At 44.3% G+C, this 13,821-nt stretch overlaps 1 protein-coding gene across 3 annotated transcripts in view; it reads left to right on the forward strand.

Moving 5' to 3' along the window:
- Positions 1-13,821, forward strand: part of USP (UDP-sugar pyrophosphorylase) — a 191,523-nt gene that overhangs the window by 50,132 nt on the left and 127,570 nt on the right. For 2 of the 3 annotated variants that reach the window (XM_086485288.1, XM_086485289.1), the window contains exons 2-4: positions 368-472; positions 587-703; positions 1,634-1,774. In XM_086485288.1, coding sequence (XP_086341414.1) covers positions 368-472; positions 587-703; positions 1,634-1,774 — 363 coding nt within the window. The remainder of the gene's footprint in view (positions 1-367; positions 473-586; positions 704-1,633; positions 1,775-13,821) is intronic. The other variant, XM_086485290.1, reaches the window with a different exon arrangement.

The raw sequence follows: 13,821 nt of genomic DNA on the forward strand, positions 1-13,821 counted from the left end.
TTTCTGAATTTTCTTGAGGTGTGAATTCTCTGCTGGAAAATTGCTGGACCTGTACCTGCCCGCCGGGGGGGGGGGGGGGGGGGGGGGGGGATACAAGGCAAAGCAGAAAATGAAAATGCAGAGGCAGCGGGGCTGGCTGCAGAAAATGCAGGGGGCAGCAGGGCACAACGGGGGTGGCTGGGCGGGGGGGGGGGGGGGGGGGGGGGGGGGGGGGGGGCAGCGCGAGGGAGAGCGAGAGAGAGGGCAGCGTGAGGGGGGGGGGGGGGGGGCTGGCTGGGCGAGGGGGCAGCACGAGGGAGTAGAGAGAGAGGGAGAGAGAGATTTACTTATTGGCCAAGAGCTCAAGTTGCATTGTTTTTGTTTGTAGAGACTACTTGCTGACATGCTTATCAAACAAGGACAACAACATCTTTTTGCAGATTGGCCAGATTCGGGTGTGGATGATGTAAAGAAGATGAATTTTTTTTCTCAGGTTTGCGACAAATACCAATTAAAACTTTTATTGTAATGCTTTTTGCTTGTTGGTGGGTAAGCAAAGTACACTATTCAAAGTTGTAAACCTTTTTTGGTGCTTTCTTGAAAACAGGTAGAGAGACTTGATGCAAACTATCCTGGAGGACTGGAGGCATACATTCAAAATGCAAAAGCTTTACTTGCAGACTCTAAAGCTGGAAGGAATCCTTTTGCGGGATACATACCCACGGTTCCTTCCAAAGCTTGATCTGTATTTTCTACAGCTGGGGCCTTGGTTTTATAATAGGAAATTTAGTTGCTCCTTAAAGAGTAGAATTCTGCCTTTGAAAAGCTTAAAGGTGTCTGTTTATTAGACATATTCTACTGGGAATAATGGGTTGATTTATTAGGATTACAGAGGACATAGGGAAAGCCTCTAGGAGCATTTATTGATAAGCAATCCTTGAGCGCCTTAAGCAGCAATAGATGAATTTGGATGTCTCTATAAGATGACCCTGAACCAACAAGTGGGCCTCTCTCCCCCAATGGTAGAGCATTAAATGTAGTTCTTACGAAGGGTTACAGTTTTGGCCTTCTTTCTATTATTTTATAAGATATATCCCAAAATACAAGAACACATTAGCATAAGAGAGTATCGAAGCACCAAGATGAGATATAATCGGGGAGAAAAGCATTTGTGCAATGGTCATACATACACCGCCCTGGACTCCTGCAGTGGCAACAGCGGTCGACCAGAAGGTCTCATGTTTGTTGGGCAACAGATGACCACATAACCAAATACAGATCTTGCATAGATGATAAAATGTCACTGCTCCCACCTACTAGGCATTGCTACACCTCTTGTCTTAATCTACCACGACAACACACAAAATGAGCCCCTCTGAGCCTCTGGACTTTTCATGAGACAATCCTCATGGAGGGCTTGAAGCTGCACATCCCACAATCTTTGTAGGCGGCTTGAACTGGGTGTACTCCGCGTCCGCATGACTTTGTAGGATTTGAGAGACCTGAAAAGAAAACCTTATGGGCAAGAACACCATCCCCCCCCTAGCAGCAGGCCAAGCCTCTGTCTTATTCGTAGTTGAAGTGCCGAGAACTACTGCTAGCTTTTCTTTTTATCTCCACAATGAAACTCTGATTGTTAATTTATTCTTTTCAGGTACCAGATGGGGAGCATTTAACTTTTGGAGAGAAAAACTTTCTTGAATATGAAGAAATAGGTGTGAAAGAGGCATGGAAAACAGCATTTGTACTAGTAGCTGGAGGGCTTGGTGAAAGGCTCGGGTATAATGGTATCAAAGTGAGAGCCACTTTCTGAGTTTCTTCTGTTCTTGGTTTTACTTTCCCAATAGGGAATCTTGTCTCTCAAAAGTTGGTCCAATAAGTGAGGGACTGCTGTTCTTAAAATAGTTTCTGTTTTATTTACTCCAGGCCACATGTTCATCTCTTTAATGTTTGTAGTAGAGACCAGCAGAAAAGTTTTTATAATGACGAACTGGGACTATGGCTCATCACACGAGCATGGCTTATCACAAATCAAGGATGGATGTTTGCACCAACGTGTTATATTCAACATAATGAAATTTTGTCGATTTACAGAAGAAAGTAGATTCTTACTTGAGCTTAGGTTGCAAGATAGTCCCAGATTTTTTCTCGGACACACCAATTTCTGAGCAAGTTGTTGTGACAGGACAGCTCTTGCTAGACCGTGTTGGTAGGAGAAATGTTTTTCCTATAGCAGCTGGATTGTTTTATGTGCAGAACAAGGGACGATTGGATTAGAACTATTGATGGAAATGAAAAGGAATAATCCTGGTTGATTCTAATATTAATCCAGATAAACCAGAAAAAGAGAACGTTCAGGACCATGTCAAGCGTGGAAGATTATGTCACACAGTTTATGCTTGTGTGGGTGTTTTATAGCTATTAGACTCTTGTCCCAATAGTAGTTTTCATCTTGCACACCAAACGTACCAACTGATCATGCTGGGCAGCCAGCTGAATACCGTAGAATATGTAAATATTTGTTGGAGCCCTACTTGGTGTCCTGATCCAAGCAACTAGGGTATGCTACCGACTTCCACGTATGCAATACATCCACCCTAATTGTAAAAGGCACTGCCTGCAGCCTTATACAAAGATGTTGCCCAATGCTGCTGAAGTCCAATAGATTTTACATATCTGCCATCAACCGTTGATTCTGATGACTCTTCGGTCGCACACCAAGACGCAATTTCACAGGTCCAATAACAGTGCAGTCTCTAAATATTGCATCTCTCAAAATTCCTAGCGTCCTTGTCAAATGCCAATGGTCATTGTGACCTGCTTAGTGTTTGTCGTTGCACTTTGATGGGGATCCGGCAACACCAACATGTAGCCTAAGGTATGTGCAACACAAAAATGTATGATATTTAAAGAGGGCGATGAGAGAACAAATAGAGCGTGCAACGGATTACGGAGCTAACGCACCTTACTAGTATGGTTGCAACGGTAGGCATTCTATCAAGACATAGTAAAAAGAACGCCGTTAATTCCTTGAAGAAACGGTGCGGCTGTTTCCCACTGTTCCGTTTCCGGAGAAATGGATTTCTGACCTTTTTTTTGGGAGTTAAAAGTTTGCGTGCCATTTTTTATTCTCAATCGACTATCTTTAATCATGAGCATCTAGAGACTCTGCACCAGTGTTCGGGAAAAATCAGTTTTCCAAACATACAAAATTCCTTTCCTTGAATTTGCCAAGAGGAAATTCTAGAAAATTACGTTGTTTTTAGAGGTTTTTGCACAATATTTTTTTCTATGTTGGGGTGGAATTTCCCTTTTCCCCTTGCCCTCAACCGGCATTTTGGAAATTGAAAACGGCACAATATTAAGCTGAGACACATTTTTCTCGAACACTGCTCTGCACTCTATGGTTACTGTTTTGCCTCTCTCTCTATGTTACTTTCCCCCTAGCACATCAGTCTATACCTCACCTAGAGGGCAATCCCCTTTCTCTATACTTGATGATGACATATGGGAGTTCTCTAGAGATGGAGATATCATTCTCTCGGGAGACTTTAATGCCAGGACGGCCAACTCCCAAACGGTAGTTTATGATACCTTGGAGGAGATGCTTAGAGAGATGGATATATTGGAGATGGGGCTTGACAGACACTCACAGGATAGAGAGCACACAGAGTATGGGAGATATCTCATGGAGATGACGACTACGCATGGTTTGGCCATACTTAATGGTCTAGAGATTTTTCCTTCGTCTGGGGGATTCACATGCTTTCCACACAGACATGGGGCTAGTACAGTGGACTATGTCATGGCTTCACCGAGCTTCATCTCTAATATTCAGGATCTCAGTGTGGGTCCTAGACCTGTTGGAGTAGCAGTGGACCATGCTCTCCTGACTTTTTCAGTCTCTTTCCAGTATAGTGCCTCTCAGACACCACGGAGGATTGCACACACACGGTATACTTTTACACCAGAGACGGACTCAGTTTATGTGGAGGAGATTTACAGACGGATGTGGGCAGCCAAGCCTGTATATACCGTGGAGGAGATCACCACTCTATTGACGGAGATCTTGCATGGGGCAGCAGCAGAGGCATACCCACACACTCAACCAGATCAGAGAAGACGTTCTGAGAACATGCCTCAGAATAGTTGGTATGATGAGGAGTGCAGAGAGATGAGAGTTCAGATTTAGAGCGAGCTTATACTTGGAGTCATTACATATAGACAGTCTCAGATTGCCCTCCGACGTTTAGTGCGATGGAACAAGCCGGCCTTTTTAGCCCAGATGGAACGTGAGTTGTATCAGCTCTTTTTGAGTCAAGATTCAGGTGAGGCCTGGCGTCTCTTCCACGAGCACTCACCTCCTCCAGTGATTACTTCTCCCGAGATTTGGGGTCAGTATGCAACATCATTATATACAGTACCTGGGCAACCACCATTACCAGACTCTCTAGAGCCATGTCCAGCCACTAGTACCTTCTTTACCACTGAGTGTTGCTAAATTGGGTTTATCTTACAGAAAAATAATTCTGAATGAATTATTGGATTTATAAGTGAGAGGATTTTCACTTGGAACACCAGGAAAAATAATTCTAAATGAATTATTGGAATTTTAAGTGAGAGGGTTTTTCTCACTGGAGACATCCGAGTACATAGTATTCCTAGTGCGTCATTCAAAGTAATGACGATAGCACTGTGAACGAGAATATCTGTAAGGCCACCAGGAACGTGTACTTTTGATGCGTCACATCGGATGGGTGATAGGGAGCATCGGGAAGAAGTATCTGACCATCCGGGAACGGACATCTCTGATGCGTCATAGGATGGGTGACATAGAGCATCGTGAAGGGGATTGTATCGTAAGTTCGGTAGGAAAGGACGAGGTGATGGGTATTCCTGATGCGTCACAAGGTGGGTGACGGGTGCATCGGAAAGGGGATATCCATAGTCGAGAGGAAATCCGAACCGGAAAGAGGAATACGCGTAAAGACGCAAGCACAAGAATAAAGATGGGTTTTGAGAAGCTTTTCTTAAAAAGCGGAAAATTTGAACGAGTTTTCCGGGAAGAGCAAACGCTTTCCCGTGAGGAATCTATGTTTGCATTGCATTCGTGCATGTGGTTGTATCTAGGGACGCCTGGGAAGTGCTGTGAAAGCATTGATTTTAACTTATAAGGTTTTATTGAGTTTTTGGGCAGGTTCATACCAATTTTAAAAATATGCCGACCGTCCACTTAATAAGTGGGTAGCCACTTAGAAAATAAAGCAACAAAACCAGCCAACGAATTCTCTCTCCCTATTTCGGGTAGAACAGGGGAAAAAAAAAAAAAAAAAAAAGAACGGCCGCGATCTCTCCGCGAGCAGCTATTCGTGCCGTGGTGAAGGAGCTATAAAAGCACCACATGCCCTCACCGAAGGGAGGTTGCCAGCGCCAGCAAGAGAAGACTCTGCTGCCAGAAGACGCGAGAGATCGCGAGACTACGAAGCACGGAAGTCGCTTTTCTCGCGCAAGAGCGACAGGTACCTATTATGGATTCGCCATACGAATTGTTGTCGTGTGTTTGCGTGTGTGTTTGCAGGTACTTCATCGCGAAGGAGAAGCGAGAAGGCTTCGGCCTACGCTTGGGAATTCCGGAAACGGAATTCGGAAATTGTCTGCGGAGTCTCAACTCCGAGTACAGACGGAAAAAGGATTGAGAGCTTGTCTCTCGGATTTCCCTTACGGGAAGGAACGACCATCGAGTCAGAGATTTAGAATGGAGGGGTTTTCTCCGGTTCTTGTGCTTGTAAAAAGATTCTCCCTAATAAAGAATTCTCTTTAAGGGGGGGGACCAGCCCATCTTCTGGTCCCCAGTACTGTGTCGATCTTCTCACTCTCTCTCTCTCTCTCTCTCTCTATCTATTTCTCTCTATATCCTTTGACTTCAATAATAAGAGATAAATTCTATTTATCTGAGTATATTTTATATGCCCGTTTGTGACAGTGGTATCAGAGCATGGTCTCCTCTCTTTCTCTGTAAAGGAGGACGACTCTGGGAAGATACGGGAAGAAGCCATGACAAGCCAAGAGAGAAGTAAGCAGGCGGAACCCTAAGTCCTGCAAGGAAAAGCTCGCAGAGTTGGAAATTTTTTTTCTCTCTGCAAGAAGTCGACACAAGGCTTGGGATTCTCTGAAAGGCGACAAGAGCATGATGCTCAAAAACGTAGAGAATCCAAGGAGCGGAATGCTCGAGATTCTTTAGAATCCAGAAAATATCCATGAACGTCAATCCAGAACTATAGCCATGAAATCCAGTCATTCCGGGAAGGATATTGTCACAAAGTGATTACGTGGCGGACAACAGAAACCCTAAAATTCCTGCAAACCCTAATTTCTGCCAGAAACCCTAACTTCCGGAAATCGCGGAGGTTGAAAAAAAATAAAAAATAATTTTTTTTTTTTGAAAATGATGAGCGACACGAATCTTGCTTTTTTTTATAAAAAAAGAGAAAAGACTCTCTAAGAGAGATAGAACTGATGCTTTTGATTTTAAAAGCTTTTGGGGCTCTGCTTTTGGGCATCCCTTGTAACCTTTAAATTAGTGGTGAGGGCCTCACTTCTCAGAGCATTTGGACGCAGAGTCTGAGAGTGAAATCCTAACCGCTCTCTTGTACTTTGATGATTGATTAATACAAAAAGAAATACCGAAAGGGGCGCCAGTCTTTGGGGCCAATATCTCTAGGCACGGAACTCCGTTGGGCCAGTGCAAATCTATTGTGATCTGTGAATTGTTTTGAAGTGGTTATTTGGTGCTGTCGCGGTTGATTCTTGACTTGGTGTGTCCAAGTCTGTTACAGTGGTATCAGAGCACGGCCGATTTCTCTTCTACGGGAAATCCGATCCCCGAATTTTTTTTTCCGTGGCACTTATGGCTTCAGGCAATAATGAGTCGAGTCCCTCTGCATTTGGAGATGCGGGCAGGGATCACAAGGAAGATTCCGGCAAAGAGTACGGCCCGCCTTGGCCTACTTAGGCGGAGCGGCGAGAGATGGAGTGTCGCCAGTTGATTGGCGATGTAACAAAGATGATGCTCAATTTTGCCAAGGACCCGAAGATGGAAAAATATATGAACCAGACCTCTTTGGAAGAGGTGCAGATGGAGTGGCAGAGAACCACAACATCACTCCCGAAACCCGCTCTCAAGAAACCTTTTGCCTCCAAGAAATATACTGAGAAGGAACTGGAGAACGTGGTTGATGCACGGATTGCTCAGCTTTTCGACGTGCAAAAGAAAGACAAAAACCACGGCAAAAAGCAGAAGAAAGGTATTGACTTCCTGGGATATTTGGGTCGTCGGTCGACTTTTGACAAGGCAAAGAAACAGAAGAAGCGTGTTCGATTTGAAGGAGTACCCAGTTCTTCTTCTTCTTCTTCTGACAGTTCTTCTAGCTCTTCAGATTCGAGCGAAGAAGACAGAAAAGGGAAAAAGCGAAGCAAGAAACAAAGCTTCGGAAAGGGCAAGAAGAAGGCTACATCTCGCCCAGAGACTGACAGTTCTTCTGAGGACTCGTCTACAGACAGCTCAGATTCCGATGACGGAAAGTTTTATGCGAACAAGAAGAATTTTTACAAAGCCAACTAGTATGACTTTCTCGAAGATGAAAGCAAGAAAGTCCGAGAGTTTAAGGAAGGTGGCCACTCGATCAAGTTTGATACTTTTTCAGGATACTCAGATGCCTCGAAGGCTTTGTCTTTTATACGGCAGTTTGACATCGCTTTCACGGGAGGACGCTATTCAGAGCACTCCAAGATTCGGAGAGCTACCTCTTACCTTAAGGGGAATGCTCATACTTGGTGGTCCACGCTTCTTTTAAACAAGAGTGCGCCAGTTAAATGGCTGAAATTTAAGAAGCTTTTTATTTCTTCTTGGTTGATGCAAGAATATGAACGAGATGTAGGAGCTGCTTGGAACCATCTTCGGATGACCAAGAAAGATACAATCAATGCTTATTGTGAAAGATTCTGGAACTCTTTTCTACCCGCCTCTTCATTCAAGAAGATCTCGTTCAGCGAACAGATTGAGCGGTTTACCTTGGGTCTACCTACAGAGATCCGAGATCACTGCTTGGAACAAAAGTCAGCTTCTATTCAGGAGTTGATGAGTCATGCGAAGCGGGGCTTTGCCATTCATTCTGGCAGTCTGACCTACCCCACAGATGAGGCCATGACACAACGAGCCGAACAGACTCTGGGAATGAAAGTAGAATGAAAAAGAGCAACCCAGAGAAAAAAAAAGGGATGCACGACCCAAGCTTACTCCTGAGGAGAGAGCTCGCTTCATCAGAGAGGGGAAGTGCTTTGGATGCGGGGAATATGGACATATCTCCGCGAAGTGCCCTGATAAGGCACAGAAAGAACAGAATGATAAAGACGACGACAGGTCTGAGAGTTCGAGAGTAGCCGAGGAATGTGGCAGAAAAGGCAGATAGAAAAGCAGAACTGGTACCACATGGCGTGGGACCTGCACCGAATCTAATGAATGAAAGTACAAACTTTGCCGCTTTCAGGGCAAAGTGAAGGATCAGGAAGCTCTTTTGAAGGAGCCAAGGCAAACTTCTTTTCACTTGGAATTGGCTGCTCGATTTGGAACTACGCCCGATAGACTGACGCCACAGGCGGAGGTAGTTCGACTGGCACCCGGATGGGATGTTGCCATTACACCGAGCATTGGCAAACTTTGTTTGCAATGATAGGGGTGTTTAGGGCACGGGAGTGACGTTCTACTCGGGATCCCTTGGTACCACAAGAACTACGCCGTGGTTGACTACCGGGCCGAGAAAGCGACTTTGATAAATGAAGGGCTTAGAGATTGTACTTGATGAACTTCAGTTTTCTTACTCATTCTTTTGGGAGAACTGAACGATGGATAAAGGTTGAATATGTTTTGACCTGAAGAAAAGAACGCCAAGATTTTTTCTCCACGCTCATGCCGATTGCTTTTGAGAGGGCCTGAAGATCATACCATTGCTCTGATATTTGGAAGCACGCCACCGAATCGGCTACCTTACCGTGTGAGCCGAGTACAGAATGAAAAGATTATGAGCCCGGTGAAAGACCTCTTGGAAAAGGGTCTTGTCCAACCTAGTACTTCACCGTATTGCTGTCCAGTGTTGTTGGTTTTGAAGAAAGACGGATCTTGGAGAATGTGCATCGATTATAGCACTCTCAACGAAATCACCATCAAGAACAGATTTCCGATTCTTAGGATCGATGATATACTCGACAAGTTACAGGGATCCTCGTGCTTTAGCAGGATTGACTTGAAGAGTGGATATCATCAGATCAGGATAGCGCCAGGAGATGTCTACAAGACAGCTTTTCGGACGACTTTTGGGTTATTTGAGTTTTTGGTGATGCCTTTTGGCTTAACCAATGCTCCTGCGACATTTAACCGGATGATGGACAGGATTTTTCGAGAGTACAGGCTATTTGCTGGCACTTTCTTTGACGACATCATTGTTTTCTCCAAGAATGAGGCAGAACACAGAGATCATTTGCTTCAAGTCTTTCAGGCATTACGAGATCACACGTTAGTGATTAATGCAAAGAAAGGTGAATTTTTCCTACAAGAGAGACACTTTTTGGGACACATTGTGTCAGCAGCAGGAGTGCAAATGGACCCGGCCAAGATAGAGACTATCCGTGATTGGCCCGATTTGAGGAATGTCCATGAAGTTAGAAGCTTCTTGGGACTGTGTTCGTACTACAGGCGGTTCATACGATAGTTTGCAAAGGTTGCTTCCCCTTTGCATACCTTGACACAGAAAGGAGTACCTTTTTCGTGGGGACCCACAGAGGTGACTGCCTTTCGGACACTGAAAGAGAAATTGACTACGGGACGTATTTTGACTTTGCCGGACTTGCAGAAGTCATTTCAAGTATATTGTGATGCTTGTGGCTGTAGTCTGGGTGCGGTCTTGATGCAAGAAGGCCATGTCATAGCTTACGAGAGCCGTTTGTTCTCTAGGCCGGAGATGACAGCACAGATCTATGAGAAAGAGCTTTTGGCGGTTATCCATGCTCTTACTCAGTGGCGGCATTACCTACTCGGAGCGGATTTTACTGTCTTTACAGACCATCAGAGTTTGCGCTACTTCTTGTCACAGAAGCAGTTTTCGGAAAAGCAGATGCGGTAGGCGAACATCTTGTCACAGTTCCACTTCTAGATTGTCCATGTGCAGGGACAGAAGAATGTGGTGGCAGATGCTTTCTCTCGGAAATCGTTGGTTCTGGCTATTTCTGCGATACATCATAGGAGCTTCGAGGATATGGTCGATCAGTGTGCCACAGATACAAATTTTGCATATATTTTCACACGGATAGGGGATGGGGAGACAGTAGCTGGATACTCCCTTCAGGAAGGCTACTTGATGAAAAAGACTATGTTGTGCGTTACATAGCCGTTGAGGGAAAAGGTTATGACTAATTGCCACTGTCCACCGTTTACGGGTCACCGCGGCATTGCTACCACCATGAAAGGGATAGAGAGAGACTTCTTTTGGCCGTGACTCAAGAAGAGTTTGTGCGCAGTTGCTTGGTATGCTAGAAGGTCAAGTTTGACAGGCATAAAGCACAGGGATTGTTACAGCCTTTACCCATACCCACCCGCCCCTGGGAAAATATTGAAATGGATTTCATTTTTTTGATCTCCCGAGAATACAGAATGATCACGATGATTTTCCGATTACATGGCACGTTTGAGACAATTCTCTCCGACAGAGACCCCAGATTTATGAGTTGGTTTTGGAAGGCAATTTGGGAGAACATTGGCACGCAGTTGCAGTTCTGGTCATCGTTCCACTTGCAGACTGACGGGCAATTTGAGATTGCCAATTCAGTGATTTTAGATTTATTGAAGTCTTGTATCTCGGATCAGAAGACTCAATGGGAAAAGAACTTACCTTTGGTGGAATTTGCCTATAGTAACACGATACACTCTTCGACGGGGAAGACGCCATGTGAGATTGTTGAAAGTGCTGCGAAGCTTCCATCCTTCCTGAGCACGAAAGATTAGAAATTTGAAGTGGATGAATATTCGCGAGATTTGGATACGGCTTTTGCCAAGGTTCGCGAGACTTTGCAGGAGTCTCAAGAACGACAGAAAAAGGCAGCGGATCGCCATCGTCGCGACTTGAAATTGAAGGAGGATGATTGGGTGCTCTTACTTTTGAGAAGGCACGCCTAAGAAAGAAAAAGGGAAAGGAGAGGCTTTTTCCAAAGCTTAGTATGTGATACTACGGACCTTTCCAGATCACTGACAAGATAAATGATGTCTCCTTCCGATTGAAACTGCCAGATACTTGGAGGATTCATAATGCATTGCATGTGAGTCTCTTGAACCGTGTTAAGGGTGATGTGCCTGATGATGGGGAGCCTGATGAGCAGCCCGAAGTGGAAGAAAACGAGAAGATCATTGTTCCTAAACAGATTTTGACACATAACGATACGAAGAAAGGTAAAGTCCGAAGGCGGTTCTTGGTTAAGTTCAAGAACTTTCCTGCATTTGATGCGAAGTGGATGGAGATACTCCTCGGATTGTGAAACTTTACCTCGATGTTTTGGTTTAGCATAGTCTACTCCAAACGGAACCCAGAAACTCAGCTTGGCCGAAGATCTGGTGCAGTGGGATGCACAAGAGGGGAGTTACTCCGCTCCTTTGTCAACAGATGCCTCGATTTTGATACTAAAGTCACTGATGTCTCTTTGAGCTTCAGGGATACTGAGAGCTGACAGTATTCTGCTGGATGACTTTATGAAATGGAATTCCTGATTATGATACTGATTTGTTCTTGACTTCTTGTGAGTGCAGGAACTGATAGACGAAATGACTGCAGCATTTTGGTCTGATTGATCTCAAATAGACATGGTTGCAATAGGGGTTAGTAAATCGGACATCGATGAGGTTCAATCGGATTGGACCTAGATGTGATTGCTAGCTACATTGCCGATAAATCATGGTCTAAGATCCGAATGAATGTTGATGTCCTGTGATGTCTTGTGATGTCGTGTGATGTGACTGTCGATTTTGTACATGTGCTAGATGTGTGTTCCTAGTATGTAGGTACTAACAGTCAGTGTCTACTAAGACGGTTTATGGCTTTTGTCGGTTTTGCAGGCGTAATCACGGTCGATTACAATGCTTTCAAGAGGGGGGTATGTCACAAAGTGATGACGTGGCGGACAGCAAAAACCCTAATTTCTGCCAGAAACCCTAAAATTCCTGCAAACCCTAACTTCTGCCAAAAACCCTAATTTTCGGAAATCGCGGAGGTTGATTTTTTTTTTTTTTTTGGAAAATGATGAGCGACGCGAATCTTGCTTTTTTTATAAAAAAAGAGAAAAGACTCTCTAAGAGAGAGAGAGAACTGATGCTTTTGATTTTAAAAGCTTTTGGGGCTCTGCTTTTGGGCATCCCTTGTAACCTTTAAATTAGTGGTGAGGGCCTCACTTCTCAGAGCATCTGGACGTAGAGTCTGAGAGTGAAACCCTAACCGCTCTCTTGTACTTTGATGATTGATTAATACAAAAAGAAATACCGAAAGGGGCGCCAGTCTTTGGGGCCAATATCTCTAGGCACGGAACTCCGCCGGGCCAGTGCAAATCTATTGTGATCTGTGAATTGTTTTGAAGTGGTTATTTGGTGCTGTCGCGGTTGATTCTTGACTTGGAGTGTCCAAGTCTGTTACAGATATGAAGAAGGTCTCTAGACCTAGGAACACTTCCAGTCAAGTTTGATACTTTTGACGGAAGGGAAGATGCCCCGAAAGCTACCGCTTTGATTCGACAAGTTTGAAGTTGCCTTTGCAAACGGCAATTTTTGAAAAAGCGTCGAAGATGAGGCATGTGATTGAACACCTCAAGGGGATTGCAAGTACTTGGTGGTATACCAAAGCTCTGCAAGGAACTTACAACAAGACTTGAATTCAATTTAAGGCTGAATTTTTCGACAAATTTTTTTCCTCTACACTTTGAGGAAGGCATCCAAGAAGATTGGGATGGGTTTGCCCAATAGGAACATGAGTGAGTCAAAGCAAGTAGTGGTTCACTCTTGCCAAGGTAGCTCCACTCTCGATCCTCTCTGAGGAAGGAAAGATGAAGAAATTCAACAAAGGACTTTTGCCCGAATTTTGTAGACGCATCTGCAAAATACTTTGCAGCAGATGGTAGAGTCAGCAATAAAAGCTGAAAGTGTACACCTCAGTGTAGATAGAATCTAATCCCCACAGTGGGACGAGAACCATTGAACACAGAAACAATGAATTTTTGTTACCTCTCCTCGAAGGATACGTTGCTATCCGGAGAAAGTTTGGAGTAAGAGAAAGTTACATCTTTGAGGAAATCATAAAGTGCATGGTGCTTGTTTGTTCTTTTGCACGAGGTATGGTTATATCTGACCAGGACTACTCACTCTCGAGTGTTTATGAGAGTAGGATCAATTTGAAACATTGTTTTCTAAGATGAATTGGTTTGCTCAACTAGCCGGAAGGTCAACTATTGATCTGGTATCCGGTAATTCTCGAATAGATTACCTACTACTGTGGGTAGGAAATTATGAAGGAACCATTCTGAGCTTTCAAGCAAAGAAAAGCTTTCATTAAGCTTGAATACTCTTTAAGCCCACACCCCCTACAAGGAGGGAAGATATGGTAGTGCTTTTTGCACAAGTGAATGAACACTCTCTTTAGGAGGGAAGGAACAAGCGACGACTACGGCCTGTGCTTGAGGAATCCAAGGATTAAAATCCTAGATTATTTGATGAGCGGGTTTTGCTCTAAGATCGAGCCAAGTGATCATCAAGTTGAG

Source organism: Adiantum capillus-veneris, chromosome 16 (genome assembly GCF_014529385.1).
Source record: "Adiantum capillus-veneris isolate H3 chromosome 16, ASM1452938v2, whole genome shotgun sequence".
NCBI lineage: Eukaryota > Viridiplantae > Streptophyta > Polypodiopsida > Polypodiales > Pteridaceae > Adiantum > Adiantum capillus-veneris.